The sequence below is a fragment of the Aethalodelphis obliquidens genome, unplaced genomic scaffold (genome assembly GCF_003676395.1).
Source record: "Aethalodelphis obliquidens isolate GAN/ISIS:26980383/991018 unplaced genomic scaffold, ASM367639v1 scaffold21, whole genome shotgun sequence".
NCBI lineage: Eukaryota > Metazoa > Chordata > Mammalia > Artiodactyla > Delphinidae > Aethalodelphis > Aethalodelphis obliquidens.
Genome location: NW_020837965.1, coordinates 3460440 through 3474851, shown reverse-complemented (window position 1 = coordinate 3474851; position 14412 = coordinate 3460440). Strand labels below are relative to the sequence as shown.

The 14412-nt window shown below is 42.3% G+C and overlaps 1 protein-coding gene and 1 pseudogene across 4 annotated transcripts in view; one reads left to right on the top strand and one right to left on the bottom strand.

The window, feature by feature from the left end:
- LOC113627521 (protein transport protein Sec24C-like) overlaps positions 1–3360 on the bottom strand; it is a 4611-nt pseudogene extending 1251 nt beyond the window's left edge.
- Positions 1–14412, top strand: part of SPTLC2 (serine palmitoyltransferase long chain base subunit 2) — a 111556-nt gene that overhangs the window by 17198 nt on the left and 79946 nt on the right. For 3 of the 4 annotated variants that reach the window (XM_027120172.1, XM_027120175.1, XM_027120174.1), the window contains exon 2: positions 9504–9698. In XM_027120172.1, coding sequence (XP_026975973.1) covers positions 9504–9698 — 195 coding nt within the window. Of the gene's footprint in view, positions 1–5662; positions 5683–9503; positions 9699–14412 lie in introns of those variants that run through there. The other variant, XM_027120173.1, reaches the window with a different exon arrangement.

The window sequence follows — 14412 nt, the reverse complement described above, 5'->3', positions numbered from 1 at the left end:
ACTGGGAAGTGTTTGTGTGCATATGACAGACAGGGTCCACGTCGGATCCTCCCCCGCTCAGGCTCTTGTCTTCTACTGGGAAGTGTTTGAACAGCATCTCCAGCTTGTCCTCTTATTTCACCATGATAAGCTTCAGGTACCGTCATCTCTGTGCCCTCAAACTATCAATGAGGCCTTGCACCTTGGACAGCAGATTATCCAGAACTGGCAGAACGCTCCAGCCACTGGTGATCTGACTGAAGGAGGAGACGCCGAAGAGCCTCTGGACAACACCCTGCTGGACACTTGTTCCACGCAGAGGAAGAGGTTGAGCCTATTCTCCAGCAAATATTGGGTTGGCCAGAAAGTTTGTTCAAGTTTTTCCATAAGATGTTATGAAAAACGAACGAACTTTTTGGCCAACCCAATATATATCCCCGTTGTTTAGATGCTCTTCAGATGCTCGAACTGCCTGTGGTTCAGTGGTATTCTCGATGGGGAGACTTGGTTAATGGTAGGAGCTGAGGATAGAAGAAGACGTTGGTCTCAGCCATGTCCGTGGAGGTAACTAGCTGTCGGACACAGGCACGGTCATCAGTAGTGACTTCAGCTCCAGGCTGCAGGACGTCACTCTTCAACAAAGAGTTCAGGTAAACTGGGAGTAGCTTCATGTACTCAAGAAGGATCAACTATCCCACAGAGCAGGGGCTGGCACAGTTCTTTCTGTAACAGGCCAAGATCTGGACACACTGAGTGATGAGAGCGTCACAAATAATTTTCACAGGGCTGTTCAGGAGGCCCCGGTATGCAGACTTGGCCATGTAGTTGATGAGCACGTCAGTCTCACAGTTTCAGTACAGATCAGCCAGCTGGATGCAGCAGTTGAGGGCCAGGTTGTGGATGCGGAGCCATCACTGCCCTGCGCAGCTGGTGTAGAGCAGGGCACACTGCAGGAGGGCTCCACTCTCTTCATTGAGCCGGTTGTCGTGCTTGAACTCCACAGTCACCGTCTCGTCCCCATCCAGCCCAGCCAGCTCCACATCTTTTGTGTTGCTCATGTAGAAAGCCCCAAAGAAATCTACAGCACGGATACCAGTGCTTGTCGGGACCCTCTTTACAGCATCAAAGCCAGTGACCTTCTGTACATTCTGACCAGGTCACTAAGGAACTATTCCTGGTCATTCTCCACCTGAAAGCAAGCATATTTATGGACAGAGCCACCACTTAGCTGGGGTATGACAGAGAGCATGGCCACTTCCACATACTGGCTGGGGAAGAGGAAGAGGTCTACACAGCAGCTTTGGGCCACACACTCTTTGGCCAGTGTCTGACAGGCACCTGTCTGAGGCTGTAACAGAGTCTCCTCCTTGTCTGTGTTGATCAACTTCCTGTCGTCTCTGTTCTTCAGTTTCCCTGGGACCTCTGCGATGGGCAGGGAGGTGTGGAACAGAAATAGCTTCCCTGCACACTCAGCAGCCTTCAGAGCCTCCACGCCAGCCTGGATAACAGGAGCAAATACTGTCTCCGTCTCCCTTGTGTCTGCAAATGTTTCTGGAATCTGATCCAATAAGCCGGTGATGACTGCCCGAGACTCATTGACGTTGACCAGGAAGCCATCCAGCAGTGGCACAAACATGTCACCCACATCAGATACAACCATCATCTGTGGCTGGGCCAATGAGCTCTTCACATTGTAGAAGCAGAGCACCTTACTATAGGTGACAAAGCCAACGTGAATTGCTGACTTTTCTGCTCTGCCCTCCCTAGGCAGAAAGTCTAACAGTGACTTGAGCTCCTCACAGAGGAGCCTAACAAGACCACTCCTGATGCCATTGTAGGAGACATCAGTCATGAAGATAAGGCAGGAGGGCTGGGGAACTTACTGTTCTTGCAGCAATCTACAGTGGCCAAGAATTCATAAGAGCCCAGGGATAGCTCAGGACGGTCATAAGCATCCACACATTTGCCAGTACGATCCGGATGTTGAAAATACTGGGGGGGAACATCGTTGATACAGCTGCAAAAGCAGCACTGGAAACGCCTCCCTCCCTCAATGAACTGCATGAAGGGGCACATGTATGCTTTGCAGCGATTGCAGCACGAAGGACCAGGTTCCCTGTGGTCAGCAATATATGGTGAAGCCTCCTCTTGGGGCAGGCTTGCCAGCAACTTGATGACAGCTGCCAGGGGCTCCTGAGCCTGCTAGACACTTCAGATGTGCAAGGGATATTATAGGATGTGCATCGGATATATCGGGGGCTTGCATTTCCTTGGTCTCTCACCAGGAAGTTGGTGTTGACTAAGGGTGGCACCTGGCCCCATACACCAGCAACCATTGGCTCTGAACCCTGGTGGTTCCTGTCATCCTCAGCAACCTGAATAGGGCTCGGGATGGCATCAGGGTACAGGCGCTTAGGAGGCAATAGTTGAGGTGTTCCTGGCTGGCTGCCCAAAGTGTCTGCTCCTGGGTAGGGACTTCCATAATTGGGCTGAGGGCCCTGGGCTGGTCCAAAGGAACCATTTTGTTGCAACTGGTAGCCTGGCTGCTGGGAGGAGTGCATAGGTGGTGGTGGTCCTGGGAGCCCAGTCATTTGGGTGCCAGAGGGCAGAGCTTGAGGAGGTGAGGACACATGGTTGGGCTCGCTCCCTGGGGGCCCCCCAAAACTCTGTGCAGGCAGGAGTGGACCAGTCATCAAAGGCATTCAAGGACCCCCTGAAGCTGGGGTATGAAGCTGGAGGCCTGTGGTGGGACAGATTGCTGGGAAGGCTGGGCCCCAGGATGACCCTGGGCCTGGCTAAGGGGAGGAGCCTGGCCCTGAGGGTAGGAGCCATGCAGACCGGTGTTAGGGAAACTTCCTGAGGTTGAGGCGAGTGGTGTTGGCGGACCATAGGCTAGACCCAGAGCGGGAGGCGCTGGGGCCACAGCACCACTGATCTGCATTCTGGCCAGCTGAGCAGTCACCTTTGTACTTGTCAGGGGAGGGCCATAGGGCTGAAGCACAGCTGGCTGGCGGACCACGGGAGCCAGTGGGACTAATCCAAATGGCTGAGACCTAGGGAGCCTCTGCATCTGAACAGTGGAGCTTGGCCCATTCTGTACCTCTCCTTGGCCAAACTGGCCATATGCTGTCTGGCCACAAGGGCCCTGTGTTGTTGAGGCTGGAGGTGCCCCTGGAGAAGGTGGGACTCTTGAAACACCTGGGGGAGGGGTTTGCCCATAGCCTGGCACTGGGCCACTGGAGGCTCCACAGGGGGTGGGGCTGTGGGTCCTGGTTGCCCACCACAGCCAGATTGATGACACCCTGGGTGGACAGGCTGAGGCTCCCCAAATGGCAGCACAGGTGGGGCTGACTGACTTGGTTCCACCCGGCTCCAGATCCAGGTTCGACTTCATTCCTAATGTCAAGGCTCCCAGGCTCCACTTCCAGTTCCCTTAAAATCTTGTATTAAGGCTTCCCTGGTGGCGCAGTGGTTGACAGTCCGCCTGCCGATGCAGGGGACACGGGTTCGTGCCCTGGTCCGGGAAGATCCCACATGCTGCGGAGCGGCTGGGCCCATGAGCCATGGCCGCTGAGCCTGTGTGTCCGGAGCCTGTGTTCCGCAATGGGAGAGGCCACAACAGTGAGAGGCCCGCGTACCGCAAAAAAAAAAAAAAAATCTTATATTAAATAGTCTATTACTTGCCCTTTAGTTTGTGATTTTTCTACTGTGAAAAGTTAGTCTTGTTTAACGGTTATGAGCATATTCTCTGTAGTTAGATGAGCTTAGCAGACAGATACTGTCTGAATTTTGATTTGAGGCATTATATTGCCCTTTTTAAAAAAAAATACTAGTTCTGACTTTTTTTCTCTTTTGGCTCTATCTTCATGGGTATTATTGAGAACCTGGGAAGAGGTTAGTTATAGCGGGCAATTAGAATCTGATGTCCCTTAATATAGGGAAGTAAGTACTTAGGATTTTGAACCAGGTATCCCTTATCCTAGATAAGACAGTCAACAATATTCCAAATGCACAAAATTGACAAAGTGGGGAGCCATTTTTTAAAATTTGCTAAAGACGTAAAAGTTTGCAGGCTATGCCAACATATAAAAACCTGTTCAGTAAGTGCAGAAAAGAAGTTCTAAGAATTTTAACATAGAGTCTGTATCTGTTAAATTTCTTTCAGTTGATAGCAACTGACTCTAGCTAAACAAAAAGGTGATTTGTTGCAAGGATGATAGGTATACAACAAAAGAAAAGGAAAAAGTAGGGAGGAATTGATGAACAACTCAGAAAAGGTAAAATGGCAGGAAATAACACAGCGCTTGACACCTTGGCAACAGGAGTTTATGGACCTTTTCTCCAGGACGTTGGCAGTCCAGTGTCCTTCAGACTCCTTCCCCACTGAAATTTTAAATCCCCACAAGAGAGGGTTGTTGGGTTCATTTTGGCATAGGTGCCTACTGCTGTGCCAGTCAGTTATGACCCAGGAAATCGGTCATATTGCACAGATGTGACCACCAGGGACCCACCCCTGGTATAAGGGAGTATTCCCAGAGAAGGGAGACTGATGCAAACTGGGTTGCCTTTCCAGTTCATGTCAACTACAAAGCCARAGWGGAGGGCACGGTGTTACAGGCCTAGAACATGTTAGARGTGGAAYAKAGCTCAGAAAAAGACRTGGAATTTGTGGCAGAACTGCACTGGTACGCMAATCTCCTATTACATCCGTCTGTCATACCTTGATGCTTATCTAGAGATAGGGAAGTGCTACAGAGCTGTGAGTGGCAAGTGAAAATAATAACTCCTGTGCAGAACATCACTGCCCAGAGTGCACAGGATGACACTGACTGAAATCCTGCAATGCATATATACTTGGAGGTCTGCATTTTTGAGTTTTCAGTAGGAATATGGTAATGTCAAAATATAGGTTTGTTTCACAGCTGGCTTTGGAAGCACTCCTTAGTCCATTCCATATGAGTTACTTACCAACAGAAATTCGGGAACTTATCCTGATTGCAAGATAAAATGTGGACTCCCTACTTTTCAAAATTTGCCTGCCAAGAAAATGAAGACACTTCTGGAAATATATGTTCAGAGTGTGGCACAGCTTGTGTGATGGGCATGAAGCTCCAAACTATTTTCTCTAGTATGAGTGGTAGGCAGTAGTGAGAGGCTAGTATATTTTCAGTAAAATTCCAATAAAGAACCATTTCAGCAGAACTTATTTTAAGGAACAACACAGCGTATCACTGGAAATGAATAGGGTTCATTTAAAGGAAAAGACATAACAGTCCTTTGATTGCTGATGCATAATGGGTGGTTCATATTGGACATTAATTTTTAAAATAATGTCCCAAGCTGTCTACCAGTTGGGCAGGTTCTGTTGTGATAGGCAGGTTCTGTCATCCTGCTGTCACATTAAGCGGGAATGTGTTTATTTGCTTTAAAAAATCATGCTTATGTGATTTTGTATCTATGTCAGGAATGTAAGCTTCTGTTTTCCAATAATTACTTCCCCAAAATTGCATAGTTACTTTGTGTCCTTTCATGGGATTCTCGAAACCTCTGCTCAGGATTATTCCTTCTAAGTCATTTTACAGAGTAATGAAAACCCCCTTTTTTTTTTCTTTTCTGAAACTAAAGAGAGAATACAATACATTTTCCAGGACTTTCTTTTGCTGCAAAGGACACTCTTAGGACGATTAGCGGAATCTAAATAAAGTACGTATTAGTATTCTAGCAATTTCCTGATTTTGATAATTGTTCTGTAGTTATGTAAAAGAATATCTTTGTTTTTAGAAATATGCACTGAAGTATTAAAAGATAAAGGTACCGTATAACTGCAACTGACTCACAAATGGTTCATGAAGAAATTCTCCATCATTCTGTCTCTCTCTACACACACACACACACACACACACACACACACACACACTCACACTTATTTTTTCCTGAACCAATTGAGGGTAGGATATGTGCATTATGTCTCTTTACCTCTGTCTTAGTTCAGGCTGCTATAACAAAATACCATAGATGGGGTGGCTTAAACAACAGATATTTATTTCTCACGATTCTGGAGGCTGGTAAGTCCAAGATCAGAGGTGCTGGCAGGTTCAGTTCTTTGCGAGAACCCTCTTCCTGGCTTGTAGACAGCCACTTTCTCATAGTATGCTCACATGGCCTTTCCTCAGTGGAGATCTCTGTCTTCTCTTCTTATTAGAGCACTAATCACATCGAGAGGGTCCCACCCTCATCACCTAAACGTAATTATCTCCCAAAGGCCCAACCTTCAAATACCTTCACACTGGGGGTTTAGGGCTTTAACATATGAATGGGGTTAGAGACACAAACACTCAGCCTCTAACATTCTGCCCATGGCCCTCCTAAAAGTCATGTTTTATGGTGTGTACTTAGTCGACTTTAAAAAAATTTCTTCCTTTGCCTTTTTTTTTTCCTTCTTCATTTTCTAGAAAAAATATTACTGTTCAGGCAAATGTGTCTTGGTATTCATTGGTGTTCTTAAACTTCTCTTGAATAATAATACAGAGTGTCACACTCGTGTCTGCTTAATGTGAAATTTTTTGACCTGGAGGGAGTGATATGCTAATATTTTTCTTGATTGCCTTGTCGACAGTGTAATTCTCAAGTTAGAGTGACTGAAAGGCCTCTTAAGAGCCCTCTTGCATGGTGAATCCAGAATATGAAATATTCTGTAAGGGTTTGTAGCCTGTGTTTGTTTAGAGTGAACTTGATCTCCAGTCCAGTTGAGACTAGAAGGTATCAGATATGGGTTCTAGAAATGTTCTAATATTAATTGTATAATCATCATAAGTTAACCCCTTCTGTGACAGAGCAAAGAGCATAATGTGTATTTTCATTTACAAATACTTGTTGAGCTCCTATAAGGTGCCACTTTCTGTAATACTAATAGTAATAAAAGGAAACGTTATTATTTTTCCTTTTTTTTTTGGCCAGTCCACGCAGCTTGCAGGATCTTAGTTCCCCAACCAGGGATCAAACCCATGCCCTTGGCAGTGAAAGCTCGGAGTCTAACCACTGGACTGCCAGGGAGTTCCCAAAAGGAAACATTATTGAGTACTTATTATTTGTTAGCACTTAATAAATACTATCCTGAGTGCTAGTTGTGCAGTGAACAAAATAAGCCTGGTGCTTTCCCTTATAGAATATTATACACGTATAAGATGGTAATACCATTATTTTTATTTGAATCATGTCAGAGATAGCATTTAGCATCTGCATTTGAAGATCAAGTAATTTTGTTTTCTCTAAGACTTTTTCACCTGTCAGAAGTTTGCATGTCAGTTGGTCTGTCCATTCTGACTCTGTGAATGATCATAGTGAACTGTGCTTTGAGGCCACATTGTAAAAGTTACTTCATAGTTGAATCTCAGTTCCTTAAAATGCATTTAATTTTATTAAGTGAGGCTATGATAGAATCACACAATATTTAAAAGCAAACTAATGATTTAACTTTCTCCTTCCTAGTCAGTCCAACCAACTGTATAAATATACTTGGTCTTGCTGGTTTGGGTGTGTCTGAAATAAAGGTGGATCTCTTTTTAAAGAGATCCGCCCACAGCATTCCTGGCATATAAATCTGCCACACATTTGTTAGAGACTTAGGAGCTCTGAAAATTGCCTTACTTTTTACTAGTATGTTCAGTTGAGAGAAAATAGTGTAAACAATTTCAGAGTTACAGTGAGTTGGGTACTGGTGTGTTCTTATGGCAAAGTATTTTTAGATATAGTTTTTTAAAAAGATAATCAGGGGCTTCCCTGGAGGCGCAGTGGTTAAGAATCCGCCTGCCAGTGCAGGGGACATGGGTTCAAGCCCTGGTCCGGGAAAATCCCACATGCCACAGAACAGCTAAGCCCATGTGGCACAACTACTGAGCCTGCACCCTAGAGCCCGTGAGCCACAACTACTGAGCCCACATGCCACAGCTACTGAAGCCCGCATACTTAGAGCCCGCGCTCGGCAACAAGAGAAGCCACCGCAATGAGAAGGCCGCACACCGCAGGGAAGACCCAGTGCAGCCCAAAATAAATAAATAAAATAAATAAATTTATTAAAAAACAAGATAATCAGAATGTTATTTTTCTTGTGTTTTAAGTGCTCTTGATTTTGTTTTTTCCAGGTTAATTGCTTGCTTACATGTTATTACTAATTTTTAAACAATTTTCTATATTCAGATATTGGTTCATTTTTAGCTATTCTGTTCTAAACACATTACAACTTTGCTCCTGCATGAAAGTTTAAGCAGTAAATGTTAGCACAGAATTCCACCACTGGGGAAGAGATTGATGAAGACCTAAGTCAGTTTTATGAATAGTTTTCAGAGGTTCTTTAGGCCATCAAATTGAATCATTACCAACAGATTTCATGTATCATGCCTATCCAAGTGTCTTTCCTTTGTCAAATACAGTAATTTGTTTCCAAACTGTCCTAACTTGTAGCATTCTAGTAGCTTTCCCAAACTAATATTTAGCTCTTCGATCAGGTTGCCTGAGAGGCCAAGAAAGAATCTTTTATTCCTTTCGAATTCTTCTTAACTCTAGTACAGTGCTCAGTAGAAAATATGTTCCTGGTAAATTGTGACTGACCATCCTCAAAGCAATGTGTTGTTTCAGAGTTAAGATTAAAGTTGATGCAGAAACTACTTTAGTGGAATTTTTCTGTAAAACAACATTTCCATTAAAATTGACCAAAGAGTAAATAGCTTTCAGCTATGAGATCAAAGTACAGTACCTTGGTGTTTGTATGTTAAAATTTGGATATCCCTAAAGAGGAAAGTAGGGATAATCTTATGTTTGGAAAAGGTCACTTGGTCAAGATGAAGGAGGACAGAATGATTTCAGGACTGTTAGTGATCACTCTAACAGTTTTTCCCCTTGTGTTGGATTTCACTTTCTTCCTGCGTTATACAGTGCTGGATCACTTAATGTAAGCGTTTTATTTTTGTGAATAATTTATTTGTGTTACCACTGACAACAAAGCTGGTATAAACTATGTGTTTCCATAGATGCCCAGTGCTAATAATTATTTGAAATGCTGTGGCTCGGTGGCTTTAAGAATATTTAGCAGTAAAACATTTACAAATATTTTATTTTATTCTAAACCTGAATTTACTTTCGATTATTTGTAAGCTAATATACTATTTTCAGGATAGGCTTTTTCTTTATTAGGGCAAAGAAAATTATGCATTCTCTAAGCATAGCATTCTAGGATCTCTTGCATAAAATCAAGTGATAGAAATCAGTGTTAAGTGTTGTTCTTACACAGTCCTTCTCCCCTTGCTTTTCTTTGCTGTTCATCTGAAGTATGTATAACTTAAAGCTTATTTCCACAGAAAAAAATTAGGCCCCGCTTAGAACTTAGCAGATGTTTGGTAGTGGTGGTGGGGGGGGTTGACAATTACTTAGAGAATTCTGAAGGTATGCAAATCTGTAAGGACTCAGATTTTAAGTAGCACTCTTTTTGTTACCATGACTGAAAGAAACATTTTTAACCTCCCTTTTAGATACATCATGTTACACAAAATGGAGGACTATATAAAAGACCGTTTAATGAAGGTTTTGAAGAGACGCCAATGCTGGTTGCTGTGCTTACTTATGTGGGGTATGGTGTCCTCACTCTCTTTGGATATCTTCGAGATTTCTTAAGGCATTGGAGAATTGAAAAGTGTCACCATGCAACAGAAAGAGAAGAACAAAAGGTAATTGTTAGTCTTTGATTCTGTAAATGGAAGCCTCTTATCTTGTGGTTTTCACTCATTTTTTTCTTTAGATATTTGGGTATACATTAAAATAAAAAATATTCTAGATGCAGTTAAATGAAAACATTCCACAAGGGAAGCTAAAAACAAGGGTAAAGCCATGGAGAAACCAAAGCATTTAACATGTTTTAATTTAATCATCACAAAAATCTATTCTTATTTTATGGACAAGAAAGCTAAAGTTCACAGATTAAGTAACATTTCCCAAGATGCCTAATGTCAGAGCTGGTATGTGGACACAGTTCTGTGAAGAGCCAGAAGCCATGTCCTTTCTGTTCACAATACCATACTGTGTATCCCAAGTTGTGTCTACAGTCTTCTGGAAAGATTGTGTTCTTCAGAACTCATGTTGTGTTTTCACATAGGCACATTACACATACATGTCTGGTTCATAGATCGCCTCTTCTCCACAAAAAAACAAGCCCTGAAGCAGAATTTGGCTGAGCTACTCTGTTTCTGTGGAAAACTATCTTGTTTTAGTAATGGTAAACAGATGATACTGATTGTCTCTGGGGAGGAGGACGGCATTCACCTCACTTCACTTTTCTCTGCATACTCCTTTATGCCTCTAGAGTTTTGTACAGTATACATGTATTATCTACTCTTTAAAAAAAATAGTTGTAAGTCAACTGTACTCCAATAAGATTAAAGAAAATAAAACAACCTAATTTGTCCTGGACTAAGGAACACTATGTTCTTTCCCAAACCAAAATATTTCTTTATGGGCATTTTTTTTAATGCTTTAAATTTTATTATTTAAAATGATAAAAGATTTTCTTTATCCCATAATAAAGTTTTTTTTTCATTAAAAAAATAAATTAAATTAGAGTGAAAAATGCCTGATTTTATGAAAAACAAACTTGTTTGTTCTTGGCATGTGAAGTATAGAGAGGGTTGTCCTCTAGCCCAGGGAATGCACTAGATTAGAGAAGGGATTCAGAAGTTAGAAATTTTTTGTCTATCATACGTCTCACTTTCATGGGACATTAGAGGAGAGAGGCAGATGTGGTGGCATTAAGATCAACACTGAGAGGGGAGCCAGTAAACACTGGGAATGGATGATGGAGACATGGGAAGGGGGAGAAAGCACCAAGAAACATGGGAAAGGAAAGGACCTCATCATCTACTAGGAAGCCAAAAACAATCAGCATAGGGATTGAGGATCCTGAAGCTGGGAGAACTGAGGATCCAGGCGTTCTTCTCTCATCTCATCCATTCTGCACCCTTCGCAGCCCTGGTACCACAAGTTGGCCCTCTTTCTCATTGCCCTGAAATGCCTACAAGTTCATTTCATTAAGAAGGTATGTTTTGGATAACTAATAAGAACCTGCTGTGTATATATTAAAAAAAAAAGATATTTTTTTGCTAAAACAAGCAAAGCCCTGCATTCAGAACTTGGTCCAGTAGGCGAAACTAATTTTCATCATTGAAAAAAAATTAAATTTCTTTGATTCACTTTTTTCTACCCCTGTACATCCCAAACAGATTTCCTGGTAGGGTGCGTCCACAATATGTTGATTTTTTTACACCCCTTAGGTATGGCCTACTTGCTATAGGTTACTAGCTTACTATGTACTTACTGTGTTGTACAGTATTACAATGATTTGTGTACAAACCAACATCTTCCTGCTAGACTGAGGTGATGGTGGCTGTGACTGATGGGGGCTAAAGTTTTATTCATATATTCAAACTAGAAAGTCTTTATATACAGGGACCTCTCATAGTGTCTAAACACTATAGAGACCTAATAATTGACATGTACAGATGGGGGTGGGGGGGAGTGCTGACTGTGGTGTAGACAGCGTTCCTGCTGAGGGGATAGAAGTGTACGCAAAGGCATGAGGAATGTTTGGGAGAACCTGGAAAGTGAATGTATGAGAAATTGTGTTTTGAATGTTTGGTAGACAATGAGGAGTCATGGGCATTTTTGAGCAGGGGAGTGACTGGAGAGTTTGCACAGCTGGTGCTGTCTCAAAGTGTGATGAACGAATGAGTGAACCGATGGGGATGCATCTGAATTATTTTGTGAATGAGGACATTATCTTTGGAACTTTTTCATGTCTCTAGAGGGTAAATTGACTGTTTAAGTATTGGGGCTGCCTGTGTGTACTTAACTTTGTGTAAAAGAATTGGAGGGGTCTTCCCTGGTGGCACAGTGGTTAAGAATCTGCCCGCCACATGAATGGGTAAAGAAGATGTGGCATATATATACAATGGAATATTACTCAGCCATAAAAAGAAACGACATTGAGTTATTTGTAGTGAAGTGGATAGACCAAGAGTCTGTCATACAGAGTGAAGTAAGTCAGAAAGAGAAAAACAAATACCGTATGCTAACACATACATATGGAATATATATTTAAAAAATGTACTGATGAACCTAGTTGCAGGGCAGGAATAAAGATGTAGACATAGAAAATGGACTTGAGGACATGGGGTGGGAGGACGAAGCTGGGGCAAAGTGAGAGTAGCATCCACATATATACACTACCGAATGTAAAATAGTTGGCTGGTGGGAAGCAGCAACAAAGCACAAGGAGATCAGCACGGTGCTTTGAGATGACCTAGAGGGGTGGGATAGGGAAGGTGGGAGGGAGGCTCAGGAGGCAGGGGATGTGGGGACATGTGTATGCACGTGACTGATTCGCTTTGTTGTGCAACAGAGGCTAGCACAGTATTGTGAAACAATTATACTCCAATAAAGATCTATTTTAAAGAAAAAAAAAAAGAAGAAGAATCCTCCTGCCAATGCAGGGAACACGGGTTTGATCCCTGGTCCAGGAAGATCCCACATGCTGTGGAGCAACTAAGCCCGTGCGCCACAACTACTGAGCCTGCGCTCTAGAGCCCTCGGGCCACAACTACTGAGCCTATGTGCCACAACTACTGAAGCCCATGCGCCTAGAGCCCATGCTCTGCAACGAAGAGTAGCCCCGCTCGCCGCTACTAGAGAAAAGACAGCATGCAGTAACGAAGACCCAACACAGCCAAAAATAAATTACTTAAATAAAGTAAATTAAAAAAAAAAAAAGAATTGGAACACGTGGATTTTCTTAAGTAGTTTCTAATTTTGTTGAGGGAACATAAACACTTCAAAATTATGGGCCTTTGCAAAGCACTATGCAGGTAAATAGTACTTGAATTGTATGCAGATGTAGAACAAAAAAGTAAACTGAGTAGCATAGAGTTAATCAGGAAATAATTCTTTTTTTAAAAAATTAATTAATTTTAATTTTTGGCTGTGTTGGGTCTTTGTTGCTGCGTGCGAGCTTTCTCTAGTTGCGGCGAGTGGGAGCTACTCTTTGTTGTGGTACATGGGCTTCTCATTGCAGTGGTTTCTCTTGTTGTGGAGCACGGGCTCCAGGTTTACGGGCTTCAGTAGTCGTGACACACGGGCTCAGTAGTTGTGGCTCTTGGGTTCTAGAGCACAGGCTCAGTAGTTGTGGTGCACGGGCTTAGTTGCTCCGTGCCATGTGGGATCTTCCTGGACTAGGGCTCAAACCTGTGTCCCCTGCATTGGCAGGTGGATTCTTAACCACTGTGCCACCAGGGAAGTCCCCAGGAAATAATTCTTGAAAGAAGTAATAGGAGGAAATATGTAGGATGGAGGGGGACATTTGCCTCTAGAGTTTGTTTAGGGGAGGACTGTACTAGTTTATTTGAATTCATTTTAGTAGGATTTTCACAGAAGATAATATTAGCAGTTAAAACAGCAGAATTCTGCCATTTTCTTATAAAAATTCAGCTATGAGAAGGGAGGGAAGGCTCATTTAGCGTTATGGCAGATTGTGTTTGTTTTCTGATGCTGGTTTAGATGTAGTGAGAGGGATAGGCCAGTTTTTAAGTGTTACACTGGGAAGAGGTGAGGGAAAGTGCTTGCTTAGGATCATAAAATGCAAATATAATGTTGCTACTTTCTCATTTCTCTGAGTGAGTAGTGTTCATAACCACATCCTTATTTTCTCCCTCATTCCATTATAAAAGAGAGCCTGTTTAAACTATTTATACAAGTTCTTCATATGTTGCTTTGGGTAGAAATGAACCACATGGTCATGCTAATAAAGATGAGTTAGCATAAATGTGTTCTATTTTATATAAATTGCTAAAATTATTGGAATTCTTTACTGCTTGATCTTCTGTTATTGGTGGTGTTTTGGATAAAAATGTTTTCTCTCAGTCTGGTTTCTTTTTTGTGTGAGGTGAGGCTAGTAGTTCAGAAACATGTATGTGATAGGTATAGTAAAAGCTTGAATTAATAAAAATGTTCTAGTATCTAGATAGGAAATACCTAGAAATCTAAGGAGTAAATTGTGGTAGATAGTTACCACACACTTACTAAACTTTAACATTTGCCTCTACAGTTCATGATCATATATTCAGAAATGGGAGGGATAGGATACTGGGAAGGGACATTATATGTCTATATCTTGATATATTTTAATTTTCAAGATACAAAAGAATTAAAATACATTAATTCAAATTCCTGGAAGGATTTATTCTTGACCTCCTTCAAAAAGTAGCTTACTAAGAATATTCTGATAATTGTCACTTTAGCAGTATCTTTGGAAACAATGAGTATAGTTGCTTGATATATTAAGCTGGGGGATTATCAATTGGTTTGTCTTTTTTAGTTCTGTGGGTTTAAAAAGAGCTC